At 36.7% G+C, this 15,570-nt stretch overlaps 1 protein-coding gene and 1 long non-coding RNA gene across 2 annotated transcripts; both read left to right on the top strand.

Annotated features, from left to right (window-relative positions):
* The first annotated feature begins 2,835 nt into the window (after window positions 1-2,835).
* Window positions 2,836-7,706, top strand: LOC126814260 (zinc finger protein 391). Its single transcript, XM_050539302.2, has 2 exons — window positions 2,836-2,972; window positions 5,467-7,706. Exons 1-2 carry the CDS (start codon window positions 2,964-2,966, stop codon window positions 6,892-6,894), a joined length of 1,437 nt encoding a protein of 478 aa, XP_050395259.2. The 5' UTR covers window positions 2,836-2,963; the 3' UTR covers window positions 6,895-7,706.
* Window positions 7,707-8,599: 893 nt separating this feature from the next.
* LOC126814302 (uncharacterized) lies at window positions 8,600-15,104 on the top strand. Its single transcript, XR_007677525.2, has 5 exons — window positions 8,600-8,724; window positions 9,361-9,457; window positions 10,601-10,915; window positions 11,826-11,967; window positions 12,671-15,104. It is a non-coding gene; the product is annotated as an uncharacterized LOC126814302 (long non-coding RNA).
* The last annotated feature ends 466 nt before the right edge of the window (window positions 15,105-15,570 follow it).

Raw genomic sequence — 15,570 nt, 5'->3', positions numbered from 1 at the left:
CGAGAAGAGATAGTCTGGAGGGTTGGCGATTGAGGTTTTAACTAGCGCATAAGTTCATAATTTGTGATGATTATCATTAGGTGGAGAACATGCATTTGTTAGCAGTGAGTTAAATATAGTTTCCAGTGACATTTGTAGTTTAGGTTTTGTTAACTGATTTTTATCTATGTCAAAATAGTTCAGTATCTCGGTAATGAAAGCTAGCCAAGACATTTTTTAGTTAGATTTAGCAATTTCGGCATCCGCCTTAAGTGCTGCAACGAGGAGGGGGTTGGTGGTGTCTATAGTGCTTTGAATTGTGAGAAGTCGTTTATAGTAGAGTAGCATGCTTTTATAGATGTCGAGCTGGAGTGGAAACAAGCCTACTTCAGCTAGACACTTTATATTAGTGGTTCTTGGTGGTTGTGGTAATATAGATTTACATGCATTTGTGGTGAGTTTATTGTGCTCAACTTTGCTCCATTGAGACACATTAAATGTTTTGCTATGTACAAGTTCACTCCCCATATCTCGCTCCCATAGATACTATTCGGTTTCACAACCGCATCATAGAGTTTTATTAATACATCAGTAGGGACATGGTGAGAAGAATATAGACCAACTTTGCTCCTTAAACTAAACCAAGCCCGTTTAGCTTTTTTTACAAGGTCCAAGACTGCTAGTTTGAAGGATGAATTATTGCATATCTTGATTCCCAGGTAGATGTAAGACTGTACAACTTCAAGTTTGAAATCACGGAAAAAGTATTTATTAGGAATGGTTTGCTTTAGCGTAGGGTTATTGATAAACAACATAATTTTAGATTTATCTGTATTAAGGTTCAATTTCCAGTCATCGCAAAACTTCTCAAGATATTGGAGACTATTTTGAATTCCATTGGGGGAAGTGGATAAAAGTACCAGATTATCAGCAAAAAGTAAATGGGGTACAGTAATATTATGGAGTGTAGGGGCATAGACATCAGTTACTTTCAGATATGATTAGAGGTCATTGACATAGACGTTAAACAGGGTTGGGCTAAGAACACAACCCTGTTTAACTCTCATGCAAGAATTGATAGGTTCTGAAAGACCTTCGCGAGTTTTAACAATATATTTAGTTTTGTCATATATTGAGGTTACCCTAGTTTGCCAATGTGGCTATCCCAGTTCAGGTTGGATTTAATTATTATTCCCAGGAATAACATACCATTTGAGAGACTGAGTTCTCAAAAGTTAGCTGTATTTGAATCCAAAATCAAAACTCATTTGTTTGTTACTTATTATCAGGATTAACTATCATCTTCTATTAGGTTAGATCTTCCTAAATTTGCCACGAAATTTTCAAAGGCATACTAAACTAAGCAAATACGAAAAACCACGTGATCCCAATTGAGTATTCACTGGTGTCTACTGAAAGTTCATAGCTGTGTTTTTCTTTATTTAGTTTGAGTCATTCGATGTGGCTATGACTAGTCTCTGTCTGCGGTTGTATGCCGTCTGACTTACCACGTATTTATTTTGCAAAATTCAAATATTATTCATTTATATTTAGCCAGGTGGGCCGCTATTTTTTCATGTGTTCCAAGGTGTGCCGATGGCAAAAAAGGGTATATAAACCCTTGACTTAGAACATACAATATGGATGGAGTGAGCGCAATCATAAGTGCATATTATTATTAATATGCCAAGAAGCCCCCCCCCCCCCCTGTAAAAAGTTTCGCCCCCCCCCCCCTTTGAAAAAATTGTCGACCATAAAAACAATAGATATACATTGTCCGTCAATTTTACAACACCCCCTGATAACACTTTCCGCCCCCTCGTTGCTCTGAGCTAGTTACGTCCCTGCAAGATAGTATGTTTGTATGTTTACCATTTGACATACAATGAATGTGACTAAAAGTGGAACGATTTACCCAATATTACCAGCAGCCTACCACATTATTGAGAAATAGTGACAAAATACTTAAAGCACATTTTAAAAATTAAGTTAATTCACAGAAAAATTGCTAAAAATGTCTGGCAAATGTGATGGCCAATGTCTGGAATTAGACCAGTAATTATTTCCACTAGGAATGTAGTGCGAGTTATAAATAGACAATTTTTCACTTAATTTTTTTCTCCCCTCTTTCTGCATTTTTTGGTTGACTTTTTGGTCTAGAATTGGAGAAAAGGGATCAAATTTGCAATTCCATAGCAGTTTTGGGTAATACTGATGATATTAGGGCGGAGGGATAGGGGGTGTAAAGTGTCTTTCTGCAGAGCAATCATTGCGTCGGAAGTGAGATTTTCACCCCAGTCAACTTTAAATCCCCGTAGCAAAAAATTCAAACGGTCAACCCACTACAAAATTATGATTAGGATATTGCCAAATGTGGTCTCCATTATGCCTATAAATATTGGAACCAACGGAATGTTGAGCAAAAAGCTACAGCCTGTGATATTACAGTCATTTAACATTGAATTTTTCTACCCTTTTGAAATAAAGTGTTTATTATTATTGATGTTATTATTATTATTAGTATAAATCAATGAACAAATAATTGCTAGTCAGAGACGTCTCGATTTTTCCAGTTATCTCCCTTGATCACTCAATGCTTACTGAATATTAGCCCACATAAAGTTTGATCCATTATGAAATAGAGGGTGATATAGAGGGTGAGGCAACATCCCATGTTAGATATTGTCAAACAATAGAAATTGAATAATGGCGGAACCTAATTTGTATATTCAGTACGTTAAATTATCATGATTGCTTCTCGTGGAACGATGATAATAATAATAATAATAATTCTGATTGTGAGTTACTCGTGCATGTCGGATCCAGATCAATTTTTCATACTAACCATGCCGTGGAATGGATTCAAGGTGGCGTCGGATTTCATGTCGGCGGATTTGATAATCTAACACTTTGCATTTTTGACTGTTCGTTAATCTTATAAAAGTAGAAATTGTACAGAATAATTAATTGCCTAGCTTTGAAGAATGGACGGTGTAAGTCGAACTTAACCTCACTATTCTAATTCTAACACTGTGCATTATTTTAATATTTACATTGTGGCACTATTATACTGTCTTCGACGAAGTTAAACGGGGTATGTCCTTTCACCCAACCCTAACCCTTGCCGACGAGTTTTACCAAATGCAAGTCCTGTCCACATGGCATTGTTCTTTGTGTTTTGATTGATTTCCATGTGACGTTCAAGTGTTGTATATTTGAGATTTCTCGTCCTAGAGCCTTGTTTTGTTTTGAATGTATTATAATGTCTCGTTACTCTTGACTCGATTTATTGCATTATTTACCCAAATCCACCAGTATTTCACTCATATAATATAATGATTTATGTCTATATTTAGAAATATACTGTTCTTTATGCAAAATTGTTTCAAAAATATTCCTTAAAATGCAATTTCCAAGCAAGCGATTTCGGGTAATTTGTGGGGGAATTTTCACAAAAATGTTACTATTTTATATTACATAGTGTATATTTTGCCGTCCGACGGTTCCTTACTTTATTTACTATTTAGCCGTACTTCCGTTCGATATGCGCAGTTGTCCGATTCTCGAGAGATCTCAGGCCCTTATCACGTGATTAAATATGGCGACTGAAGAAGATGTTGACGGCTAGTGCGTTTACTAAAATAATGTTTCTGGCGTAATTGGAAGCGAATTTGACTCTTTTCGAGCAGGGTTAGGATTAGTGTAAAATAAAATTCATCGTGAGACGGTAAAATAAAATTCGTCGTGAGACGGTAAAATAGTTGAACTGGCGGTAAAATAGGCCACGAGTTGAAATAGCCGGCATCATTGCCAAAGCAAAAACCGCTAACTCCAGGAATCAGACAACTGCGCATATCAAACGGAAGTGACGGCTAAATAGTAAATAAAGTAAAGAAACGTCGGACAGCTGAATATCCACTGCGTTTATATTAATAATGACAATTTAGCATAAAGAATACCAGTAGTACATGTATATTATAAAAAATATTGATATAGATTATTGTGATAGGAGTTTAAATAATGGGGGATTTGGTTACAATTGCTAATAAACTCTCTTGGACATCACATTTTGAGGGGCATTTTGACACAAAATTATTATGATTGTAAATTAAAAATAACAGTTTGGCATAAAGAACTGTATGTTATCAAATATCGCTATGAATTATTATCTTATACTGGTATGAAAAAGCTTTCAGCCTCACCTTGGTTTTGAGCTTGGGCGTTCACACAGGTGAATATGCTGGTTGTCTATTTGTTCCACCTGACTTCCCAGTAAGAGTTGTAGCTCAATACCTTTCAAATCCACATAGTAGGGATAAGTGTTTTTGCCTCAAGTCTTCGATGTCAGAATTAAACTTGGTCAATCAGCTTATTTGTCTACCCATTTGTATGTGTTGGCCTATTTTAATATTCATAAAAACTAAACATGCATTATGTAAGATTTAGCAAAAGAGCTGGATGTTCTTGCTATTATAGATCAAAAGTAGATTATATTGAAAATTTCATTCAAATTAGGTGGGGGTGGGTGGTCAAATGATTAATTTGTGCATGTTGGATCCAAAGGTCTGTGATTGAGTCAAGTGGTCTGGATATGATTACCTGCTTGTACGTGACAAGGAGTAGGGTTATCTGTCCAACCTTGTGGGTTTTCTCCAGGTCCTCCGTTTTCCTCCCAATGCTGAAGAGCCCTGCCCACAAGCGAATTATTGAAATAAAATTGAACCATATGCTAGTCCCGAAATGACCTAGTTTGTGTCGAGTGGATGTTAAACACCATTTCTCTCTCTCTCTCTCTCTCTCTCTTTCATTGAAATTACTTTAGATGTATTCTGAATCTGAGTGAAATTATAACTGTTTGAAGCTATCGTGTAGATTGTTCATTATCCTAGCAACGGTGCCGAACAACCGAGACTTAGCCTCGATTGTTCATTTTATAGTTTTAATTTTCACATTTGTTTAAATCGTGACCATCTGCAATCTGATTAAAATACAGATCTATATTTCTTTTCGTTTCATTTTTTTATACTTTCGATGGCCTACACTACATGAAGATCTGACAAGTTATAGTGATAGGTCACATCAGGGGTCAAAAGACCGACATATTACCCTATGATGTCAGACATTTGATTAACCAATCAGCATTGATGTTATTAGTGGATTACCCACAGTTCCGTGAAAAACACGCCTAAAGCTCGCCGTAACAGACCTTTTCATTGGCTTATCCCCGACACCATTCAGAACACGAGTTAAATAACAACTCTTCCAGATCCAAGTGTAGTAAAGAAAAGTAAAATGAAATTTTGAACTATAAAAACGAAACGAAATAGGATCTGTGTTTTAACCAGATTGGGCCATCGGATGTTCTAGAGTGTTGATTATAGGCTTGTCATATGAATACATGTCTAAATTAAGTTTATTAAAGCCAAAATATAAACCTACAATAGGAAGATTTAGCACATACATGTTATATCTTTTCATGAATTTCAGATTACTGATGAATGTAAAAACTTCCATGAGTGTGCAATATGCTGTCAGATCTTCCATCAATGGAGCGAGCTACAAGACCACCAAATAATTCATGTTGAAAATAAGGATATGAGGGGAATAGATTTTAATGTCAATGTCAGCAAAGACAAATATCCAGACTTCCGTTTACATGATCAAGGTGAGAAGTCTGATGCACGTTTACACATTGAAGATGGCGGTAACGGATGGAAAGCGGATGTTATTTTAAACATGAAAGATGGAGAGACATCTGATAATGATGGGAGGTCTGATGATAGTTTACACATGGAGAACGAGGATGATAAACGAGATAACGAAAGGAGGTCTGATGTAACATGTAGTTTACAAATGAAAAACGCGGATGAGGATAAAGGAACTAAGTTTGATATTCGTTTACACGTGGGGAAGAAGGGCAATGGAGATATCAAAGAGACGTCGGATGATACTTTACACATGGAGAACACGGATGAGGATAATCAAGATAAGAAAGGGAATTCCAATGTTCATTTACGCACGGAATACAAGGTTGATAATCAAGATCAGGAAGGGAATTCGGATGTTTATTTACACATGGAGAACAAGGTTGATAATGGAGATAACAGAGGAACATCTGAGGATGCTGATGTATGTTTAAAAGAAAAAGAAACTGGTGACATTGATAAATATAGTGAGGTGATTTCCATACCAGACCTCCCTATCACTAATAACAGAAGTTGGAACCTTAAATGTGATTTCTGCAATAAAATATTTAATGATCAGGCTAATTTACAAGAACATGCCCGAGTTCATCAGGGAAACAGACCCTTTAATTGCGATTACTGTTGGAAAACGTTTCCAAGACAAACGGATCGACTTAGACATTTGGTGACCCATACGGGTGAAAAACCTCATCACTGTGATGTTTGCAATAAATCATTTAACTTACACAGTAATTTACAGAAACACAAAAAGATTCACACTGGCGAAAAACCGTTTGAGTGTGGGATGTGTGATAAATCGTTTTCTCAGTGTAGTAATCTTCTTACGCACATGAAAACGCATACGGGGGAAAAACCCTTTAGTTGCGATATATGCGGAAAGTCGTTCTGTAGACAGAGTGATGTGAACCGACATTATAAAACTCACACCGGTGATAAGCCATTTAAATGCGATATCTGTGGTAAATCATTTAGTGATGGCAGTAATCTTCAGAAGCATGCAACAACTCACACCGGTGAAAAACCTTTTTCCTGTGAAGTATGTGGACGGTCGTTTTCTAGGCGTAGCACCGTTAAACGGCATCTGTCGACCCACGCACATGATTCAACATTAAGGGCGAATTACAGCCCTAGTCAATCGGACCATAACAATGTTGGAGATAATCAATTGAATATTTCAGAATTGGATTCTCTCAATTCCAAGATTGAGTAAAAAGAAGGATTTCTGGCTACAAGGCATGTGTGTCAAATAAATAAGAAAATATCTCAACCAACCATGACAGCTGAAACATATTGATTGTGTTTAATTATCACGATTCTATGAATCTTTTTCCATTGGTAGAACTGTGACAGGACTAAATTCAGCGTCACTCAATTTCCCCAATATTTAAAAAAAAATTAATTTTGATCAATGAAACATAATTAATATTCTAGTGCATGTTTTGTAATATTATGACGTCAGTCGCAAATTGTCAAATTCATTTTTTTCTCACCATTATTTTATTCGTTCTATACAATAAATGTTGTTCATGATACAATAAAATAAGTGGGGTTAAATGTCCTATTGTTCTGCTTCAACTGGGCTAATGAAGACGGGAACAATTTTGCTATGGCTTACTCTTACATGTATATCGAATTCCAACCACCAAAGGATCTTTTACTTGCACGCCAATGTGTACACAGGACCTCTGGTTTTCCGTCCGATCTAAACGACTAGACAGCTGCCCTTGTCAGGCCCTCTGTCTTGCATCACTGACAAGGGGAAATCATGCTGAAAAATCCCGATGAACTGTCTTGACCTACATCGGGAGTGAACCCTCGACCTCCAGACTAGCAAGCCAGCGTCCAACCCATTTAGCCAACGTGATTCACACAAACTTATACCTTATAATACACTATATAATTTACTTCCCAGTAACTCGTGAGTCCATATTTTGTTTTTTGGAACCTGTCCTTGCTCTTTGTAGGCTTCAGAATGAATTAAATGGGGGTTAAATCCCTACTTTTTGGTCCAACCGGGCAAATGAAAACGAGTTTCGCTTTGTGACATAAAAAACAATCTGAAGAAATATGAAAAATTGTACTATTTGTATTCAGTCATTAAATCGTTTTACAGACTTTTAAACAGAGAAATGAAATGGGGTTTAGCATCTTACTGTTCTGTCCTGGGCCAATTGAGACGGACATACGTCCAATCGTGTGCTTCGAGGAAAATTTTGCCCAGACAGCAGCGGTATAACAAGCTACTCTAATATCAAATTTGAACTGCCAAGGGTTGTATTACGTGCATGCCTATATGTACACGGGACCTTGATTTTTCGAACCATCCAACTGACTATGCATTGTCCCTTGCTAGGCCCTCTGTCCTGCAACACTGACAAGGGTAAACCTAATGAACTCTCTCGGCCAACACCTGAATCAAACACAGAACCTGCAAGTTAACGAGCCAATAACAGGACCTTAGACATTTCATTAACCATTCAGCGTTGGTATTTCGAGTTGGATACCCACAGTTCAGTGCATCACACGCCAAGAACTTGCTGCAACAGATCGTTTCATTGACTAATCCCTTACATCAACCAGAACATGGGTTATAACAACACTTTCAGATTCTAATGTAGTAAAGACAAGTAAAACAAAATTTTGCACCATAAAAAAGGAAACCAAATAGGATCTGTGTTTTAATCAGATTGTTTTTTTAAGTAATTCTAACATTCTCGTCGTTTGAGATAAATCAAGCAAAATTGTATCTAACTTCGTAACATTGATATCAGCAGTTTTTATTTTACCATAAAGCACGAGGTCTGCAATCAATATCTTTAACCCATGATCTTAATTGATTACGGTGGGTTTTGTGAGTTAATAGGGTTGTGGGATCCTGGTCGAAACCCTAGATACAGCTAATTATTATTGTAGGATGGTGGTTGTATTCACAGCCAAACGCGAACTGGTGCTCGATGGATGTTTGGCAAGATCAGTGCTTGCAATTGTTGCCCTGTTCGTCAGTCACGCTCTGTTTATCAAGCAATACACTGAACATCAGGTAAAGTATAGTCTACGAAAATAAAACAACTTATTTCTATTTCTTTCTTGTGTCTGATCAGAAGTGAATATTCGCTTGGCCGCTACAATCACTGATAAGGAGCCCAAAATGTTAACTTTTTTCTTCCGACAAATTAAATTCTAAAACATTTTTTTTATGTATTAGAAAAATAAACAATGACGTTTGAACTTTGAAGTATTTGTAGGTAAAAATTATTTTCTATTTAGTGTAAAAAATGAGTAAAAGGCAGCATGCTGCCCGATTCAGTAACGTCTTATGTAAACAATGGACGTGCCATTGAGCCAATGACTGACGTCACATCACGTGGCGTCAAGTGTTGAAAGCAGTCAGAGATATTAGAAGACTCTCGAAATCTTCTGTGAAACAGATTGTTTGATTCCAATGAATAAGATATGACTGGATAACCATCTATTAATAAATACAAACATCCAAACAATTACAAAGACGAAAAATTGTATTGAACAAATGAGATTCTATCTGGGGTAGGCAAAGTAATGACTGAAGATTCTAATTTTTTCAAAGATTCCAAATTTTCCCCCAGGTTACATGTACCTAAATTTTGTTTCGTCTTTGTAATACCGAGGTTCTTAACTTTGTGTATTACCCTATATTTAGATTGCAATGGCCGCTGCCAAAGTATTAGCAGGAGAAGATGTATTTTTAACAGTAGACGTATGTTGTGTCGCACATACACTGTACTGACTACAGCAAGGTAAGCAAGGTGACGTGACTTTACTATGTGAGCGGATGATGAGTGGTGTTTGGCTAATGAATTCTACAATCGGGCGAATGCTTCGGTGATGCGGACACACTACATGTAGGTCTATATATCAAACTTGTTTGATTCAGGCGAATCATTCGGCCGAATGACAGTGGACAACTAGGCGAATTTCGCCGGCTAGTGTTCCCACCTTTTAAATTGTTCCTTACATTGTACAGGGACTAATGCACAACCGTTTAGCAGTAAAAAAAGTTGTCCAGTAAAATTTACTGGGAACAGAAAAACTTTTGACAAGGAGTCAATAGTTAGGATTTGCAGTATAAGTAGGCTGTAGAACACTGCTTGGCGTATGTCTGTTTTCATCAACCTAGTTTCAATAACAGACATGCTTAGACATACTATTGCTAGTATTTTATAATCCATATTTATTCCAATATTTCTGTCCAACCTTGTGGGTTTTCTTCGGGTCCTCCGATTTCCTTCCACTGCTAAAGACCCCTAAGCACAAGCAAATTATTGAAATAAAAATGAACCATATGTTAGTACCGCAAAAACCTGGTTTGTCTCTCTCTCTCTCCATTGCAATATTTGTCCTCTTTAATTTGACCACAGGCTGTTCACACTGATAGCATTTCTTTTGCTTGCACATAAGGGGGTTGGGTGGTCGAATGGTTTAAAGGGGGGTTGGGTGGTCGAATGGTTTAAAGGGGGTTGTATGGCCGAATGGTTTAAAGGGGGTTGTATGGCCGAATGGTTTAAAGGGGGTTGTATGGCCGAATGGTTTAAAGGGGGTTGTATGGCCGAATGGTTTAAAGGGGGTTGTATGGCCGAATGGTTTAAAGGGGGTTGTATGGCCGAATGGTTTAAAGGGGGTTGTATGGCCGAATGGGGTTAAAGGGGTTATGTCGCCGAATGGTTTAAACTATGAGCTATAAATTATAAGGTCTGTCATTGTTTAGTCAAGGGGCCAACACATGCTTTCAATTCCCAGCTTGTATATGACAAGTACTAGTGACGTGCATCCAAGATTGTGGGTTTTCTCTGGGTCTTGTGAAGTAGAATTGAAGCATGTTAATCCCGAATTGTCCTAGTTTTTGTTAAGTTGGCGTTAAACCATATTTCTCTCTCTAACAGGTAATAAAACAAGACCATCAGCTGTTGTGTGAAAGGATATAAGAATAGAAGAATCGGCCAATCAGAAGACGTTATAAGTTTGCAATATACCGTCTGGACACACATTGGTAGTAAAACGTAGACTTAAGAATGGAGTAAATTTTTAAACAGAACAGATTGGTAACACTGAACAGACTGGTAACAACGAACAGACTGGGAACACTGAATAAACAAGTAATTCTCCTCACAAAAAGTTTATTCTCTGCATTTTATATCTGGTAAAATGATGGGGGAACAATATTTTCAGATATGTCTAGATATGTTAACCTATTCAGGGTGAGTGTATTGTATATTTTAATGCATGTATTTTAGATAATAGGTTCTGTCATTGAGCCAACCAGGGCTGACAGTACGCTATAATAGTTTAAATGTAGAACATGAAAAGAGAATATGCTGAAAATTTCAGTCAAATTACTCTACTCTGACTCTCAATATCAACTACACAATTATAGGCTAGCCTCGTTTGTCATTACTACTGTTTATATAATAATAAGTAAAGTCTTGATTATCCATTTTTACAATAACCACATTGACAGCAAAACATGTTTAAATTTACTTATATCACAGCCATCTTATGGCATCAATAGTTAAATATGGTCTGGGTAAGTTAATAAATGTCTAATTAATAATTTAGATAACATTTCAGGCCTACAGAAAAACCTCCAATAGACAGATTTAGCTCTTGTATAATGTATCTTTAAATCTGTCTATTGGAGGTCTTTCTTTAGGCCTGAAATGTTATCTAAATTATTAATTAGACATTAATTAACCTATCCAGACCATAATCAACTCTAGATGGCATCGCCATCCTGCGATCTTTAGTGGATTATGAGCCGATTTACTGCATAACTTTCCTTCACGATTTAACGATTAAATGGATAATCGAGACTATGCTGTTTATCATACTGACTTTAGTAATGATGATCAAGGCTAGGCAGAAATTTCAACCGCTTAGTTCTCGGTTCATAGTGGATCAATTTGAATGAAATTTTCAGCAAATTGCCTTTACATTATTTAGTTTTGAACTATTATAGTGAGAACTGCCAACTCGTTGTTGAATCTCCCACAATGTATGTTTAACTTAAAAACATAGTATCACATGCTCTGGTTATTCCCCCTTTGATCACAAACTAGCTTTACAGCAACTTTCAACTTTTCCCAACTTTTTACCATAATTGTTTTATAGGAATTTCTACATATGGTATATCTATCTGGATTTCTCATTAACTGTTGAGAAAGTGAAGCGAGCTCCCCACAGTCACACCTTCTGGTTTTTAAATAATTTGTGATGACTGAATATCCCTCAAAATAGCATAAGAAAGTCCTTGGTATGTACAGAAACATCATTTTGAATTATTAAGCAACACATAATTTTAGTGCATTTAAAGATCGGTTCCCGCGTACAAACTGGGTTTTTTAATGGTATATATGGACCAAAAACATATTCAAACTAATTAATTTGTCATAATTATGCTTCAAATCCTTCTCAAACATTGTAATTGCGAAGGAATGCCTTGCTATTAAAATTTGATCAAACCAGGTCATGTTTACGTCAAGTCTTGGGAGTCAGAGGAGAATTCATTGCATACATAAGACGACGCTGTCTTTAATCACTTACTATTTATTATAAATATCGAATCCTAATTAAGTTCTCGGATTATCCACTACCCGCGTCTTTTTCCGTCATTTTTATGTCAGAAAGTATTGTACGTCTAACTCTTCATAAAGTTTATCAACTTGTACATCAAGCGCTCAATGTTCGCTCGTGACCTTTGACATCACGCGTGCAGAAGTTCCTAATCGTCGGACTGTTGATTAGGGGAACCCTTACATTTTTGTCCTGTATACGCTTCATGAGTATTTTTCGGGGAATCCAGTATTTTTCTAGTAAGATTTGATATCTCTACTTTCCATATATACCAAAATTGCCATACTTTTATTGGAAATAACCACCCAATAAATACTTTTCTGGGAACCCATCTTTAACAATATCTATTTTGTGGTGTAATTATATTATTATCTTTATGTTAGGTCTGTACCTGAATAAATCGTTATTCCAGAAGAAATGGCTATTCCAGAAGACAACCATGAACAAGGAAAAGAAGAGGGCGAGGAGAGTGAAGAAGAGAGAGAGATGGGGTTTAACTTCAACTTGTTCTAAAAGCACGACGTTTCGACAAGTATCCTCTTATCGTTATCAAGCACGTGCTTGATAACGATAAGAGGATACTTGTCGAAACGTCGTGCTTTTAGAATAAACCAGTGATTGTTTCCCATAAAAATTGTGTTCTATTAAAGTAGGTGTTATTTGACTCTACAGAAAGTGTAGTTAAAGATACAATATGATCGCAAGGACCATAGTATTACAATAACTTGAGTAAGAAAAAAAAAAAATGAGATTGGATTTACGTCTTACTTTTCTTCACAATCCGGGCAAACGAAGAAGGGCATACTTTGACGGGCATGCCAATGTGTACACGGGACATCTGTTTTCCGTCTCATCCGAATGCCTAGACACTGTTCCTTGCCAGGCCATCTGTCCCGCACCACTGACAAGGCTGAACCACACGGAAAATAATGAACAATAAATTACATAGCTATATGGATGTCAGTTGGTTGTATTAGCTCTGAAGTGGGTAAGACGCTGACTCGCTAGCCTCGAGGTCGGGTGATCGATCCCTGCATTGGCCGAGAAAGTTCATCCAGATTCCCCCTTGTCAGTGATGCAGGACGGAGGGCCTGACAAGGACAGCTGTCTAGTCGTTCGGATGGGACGAAAAACCGAGGTCCCGTGTACATATTGGTGTGTACGTAAAAGATCCCTTGACAGTTGGAATTCGATATAAGAGCAGGCCGTAGTGCCGCTGTCCGGGCAAAATTTCCCTCATAGCACACTGTTTGGTGTATGCCCGTCTTCATTAGCCCAGTTCGGAGCAAAACAGTAGGACGTTAAACCCCATTTCATTTCATTTTGTTTCCATGATAATTTTCTCCATCATTATGAAACAATACATTTTGCATTAAAATTAAAGTATAAATAACATTTTTCCTAATGTTAACAATAATGTGCTTGATAACGAAAAGAAGGTCAAAACCTTGTAACAACATATTTTATTTAATATGACGATAACTAAACACGATTTAAAAAAACGGGAAATAAATCAAAATGGAATGAAATGGGGTTTAAGATCCTATTTTTCTGCACCAACTGGGCTAATGAAGACGGACATACGCCATATAGCGTGCTATGAGCTAAATTTTGCCCAGACAGCGGCGCTATTCTTATTTCGAATTCCATCTGCCGAGCGTTCTTTTATGTGCATGCCAAGTTTTTTGTTCCACCCGAACAACTAGATGCTGATCGAATCCAAGACCTGGGCCCGGTTCCTAGAAAATTCTTAAAGTAAGCACAACGTCATGTGCTTCACTTTTTCTTACGTAAGAAACTTAATACCGTCCCTAGACCATTCTTACGTAAGCACAAGTCAAGTATAAGTCCAAGCACATTGTGACTGGTAAAGTTTACCATAAACTGAGATTACGATGCTCTTTAACGTCATAAAAACAACTTTGGTATGCGAATTACGTCATAAATTTATCGTCTGCTTCATTGACGTCATATATAATATACGGTTGATTTAGATGCATTTGACATGTCCCCTATACACATATAAAATGTGCCACAAAATAAAAAACACAGACACATACAAACTAAATGAATAATTGTGAGAGCGCCTGATCTTAAAGTAGCCCGTGTGTTTGTAGCCTATTGTTTACTAATTGGCAAATAAATAAAATGGTTTCAGGGTAGAAGCGAAATTTTCTATAGCATTCTTAATTTCTTCTGGAGAAGGATTTTCTCTGTCTTGTAATAATTGTCTGTTTGGTATCAAAAGGTGTCGGAAATGCCGTCGAAAAACTCTACGGTCAGCCATCTTTTTGTAGCAGAAACAGACTTAAGGTTGGTAAGCAAGCCGTATACCTTGCTTGGGACTTGTGCTTAGATTGACTATGTTTAAGAACGAAGTTGTGCTTAAGTTTTTTCTTGGAACGCATAATAACGTTCTTGTGCTTACAATGAAGTCTACTTAAAATCTTAGCACAAGAACGTTTTTAAGAATTGTCTGGGAACACAAAATAAGGTAAGTTTACTTAAATGCAAAGTCTACTTAAATCTAAGCACAAGAACGTGCTTAAGAATTTTCTAGGAATCGGGCCCTGGTTAACAAGCCAGTGTCTTACTCACTGAGCCACAGTGGCTCCCTGTCACATACAATGTCAGACACAATTCCACTGGTGCATGTCATGTCTAGTAGTAATCTAGCTAATTTCAGAAGATTGGAAAGAAAAATAAATTAACGGATGATTTTATGAAGTTTATAATATTTACTGATTCTTTCCGTCATGTTACAATTTTTGTATCCTATTTAGGCTAGCAAATTAACGCAATTTATCTGTTTGTATTTACCTGTCATGTATATATGTAACTATAATTATTGTGTATATATGTTATCTGATGAGTCAGTAGACTTAAAGAAATAAAAGAATTGAATTGAACAGATTTATCTATATTTCCGTTTTTGATATTTTAATACATATCCGCAACAAAGTTTCGGAGTTTGTAATAATTTTATTCGTAACAACTCCCTTAATTCTAGAGATTTTCCTTCAATATCTATATCTTCAATAGTTTGCTGATTTGGATTAGTTCAATCACACCACCCATCTGTCCGTAATGCTCCTTATGGACAGACTTTGTAATGCTCCAGATGGTTATATATCCATTCCATCAGGTATTTATCAAGGCCCAACATCTTTAAAAACAGATTTATGTGAAAACAATCCTTGAAAACATTTGTTAAACACAAAGCTGTATTAAACTATTTAAAGAGCTAATCAACTCTAGATGGCATCGCCATCCTGCGATCTTT

Source organism: Patella vulgata, chromosome 3, assembly GCF_932274485.2.
Source record: "Patella vulgata chromosome 3, xgPatVulg1.2, whole genome shotgun sequence".
Lineage (NCBI taxonomy): Eukaryota > Metazoa > Mollusca > Gastropoda > Patellidae > Patella > Patella vulgata.
The sequence above is the reverse complement of the archived record's forward strand: the minus strand, read 5'-3'. Positions and strand labels throughout refer to the sequence as shown.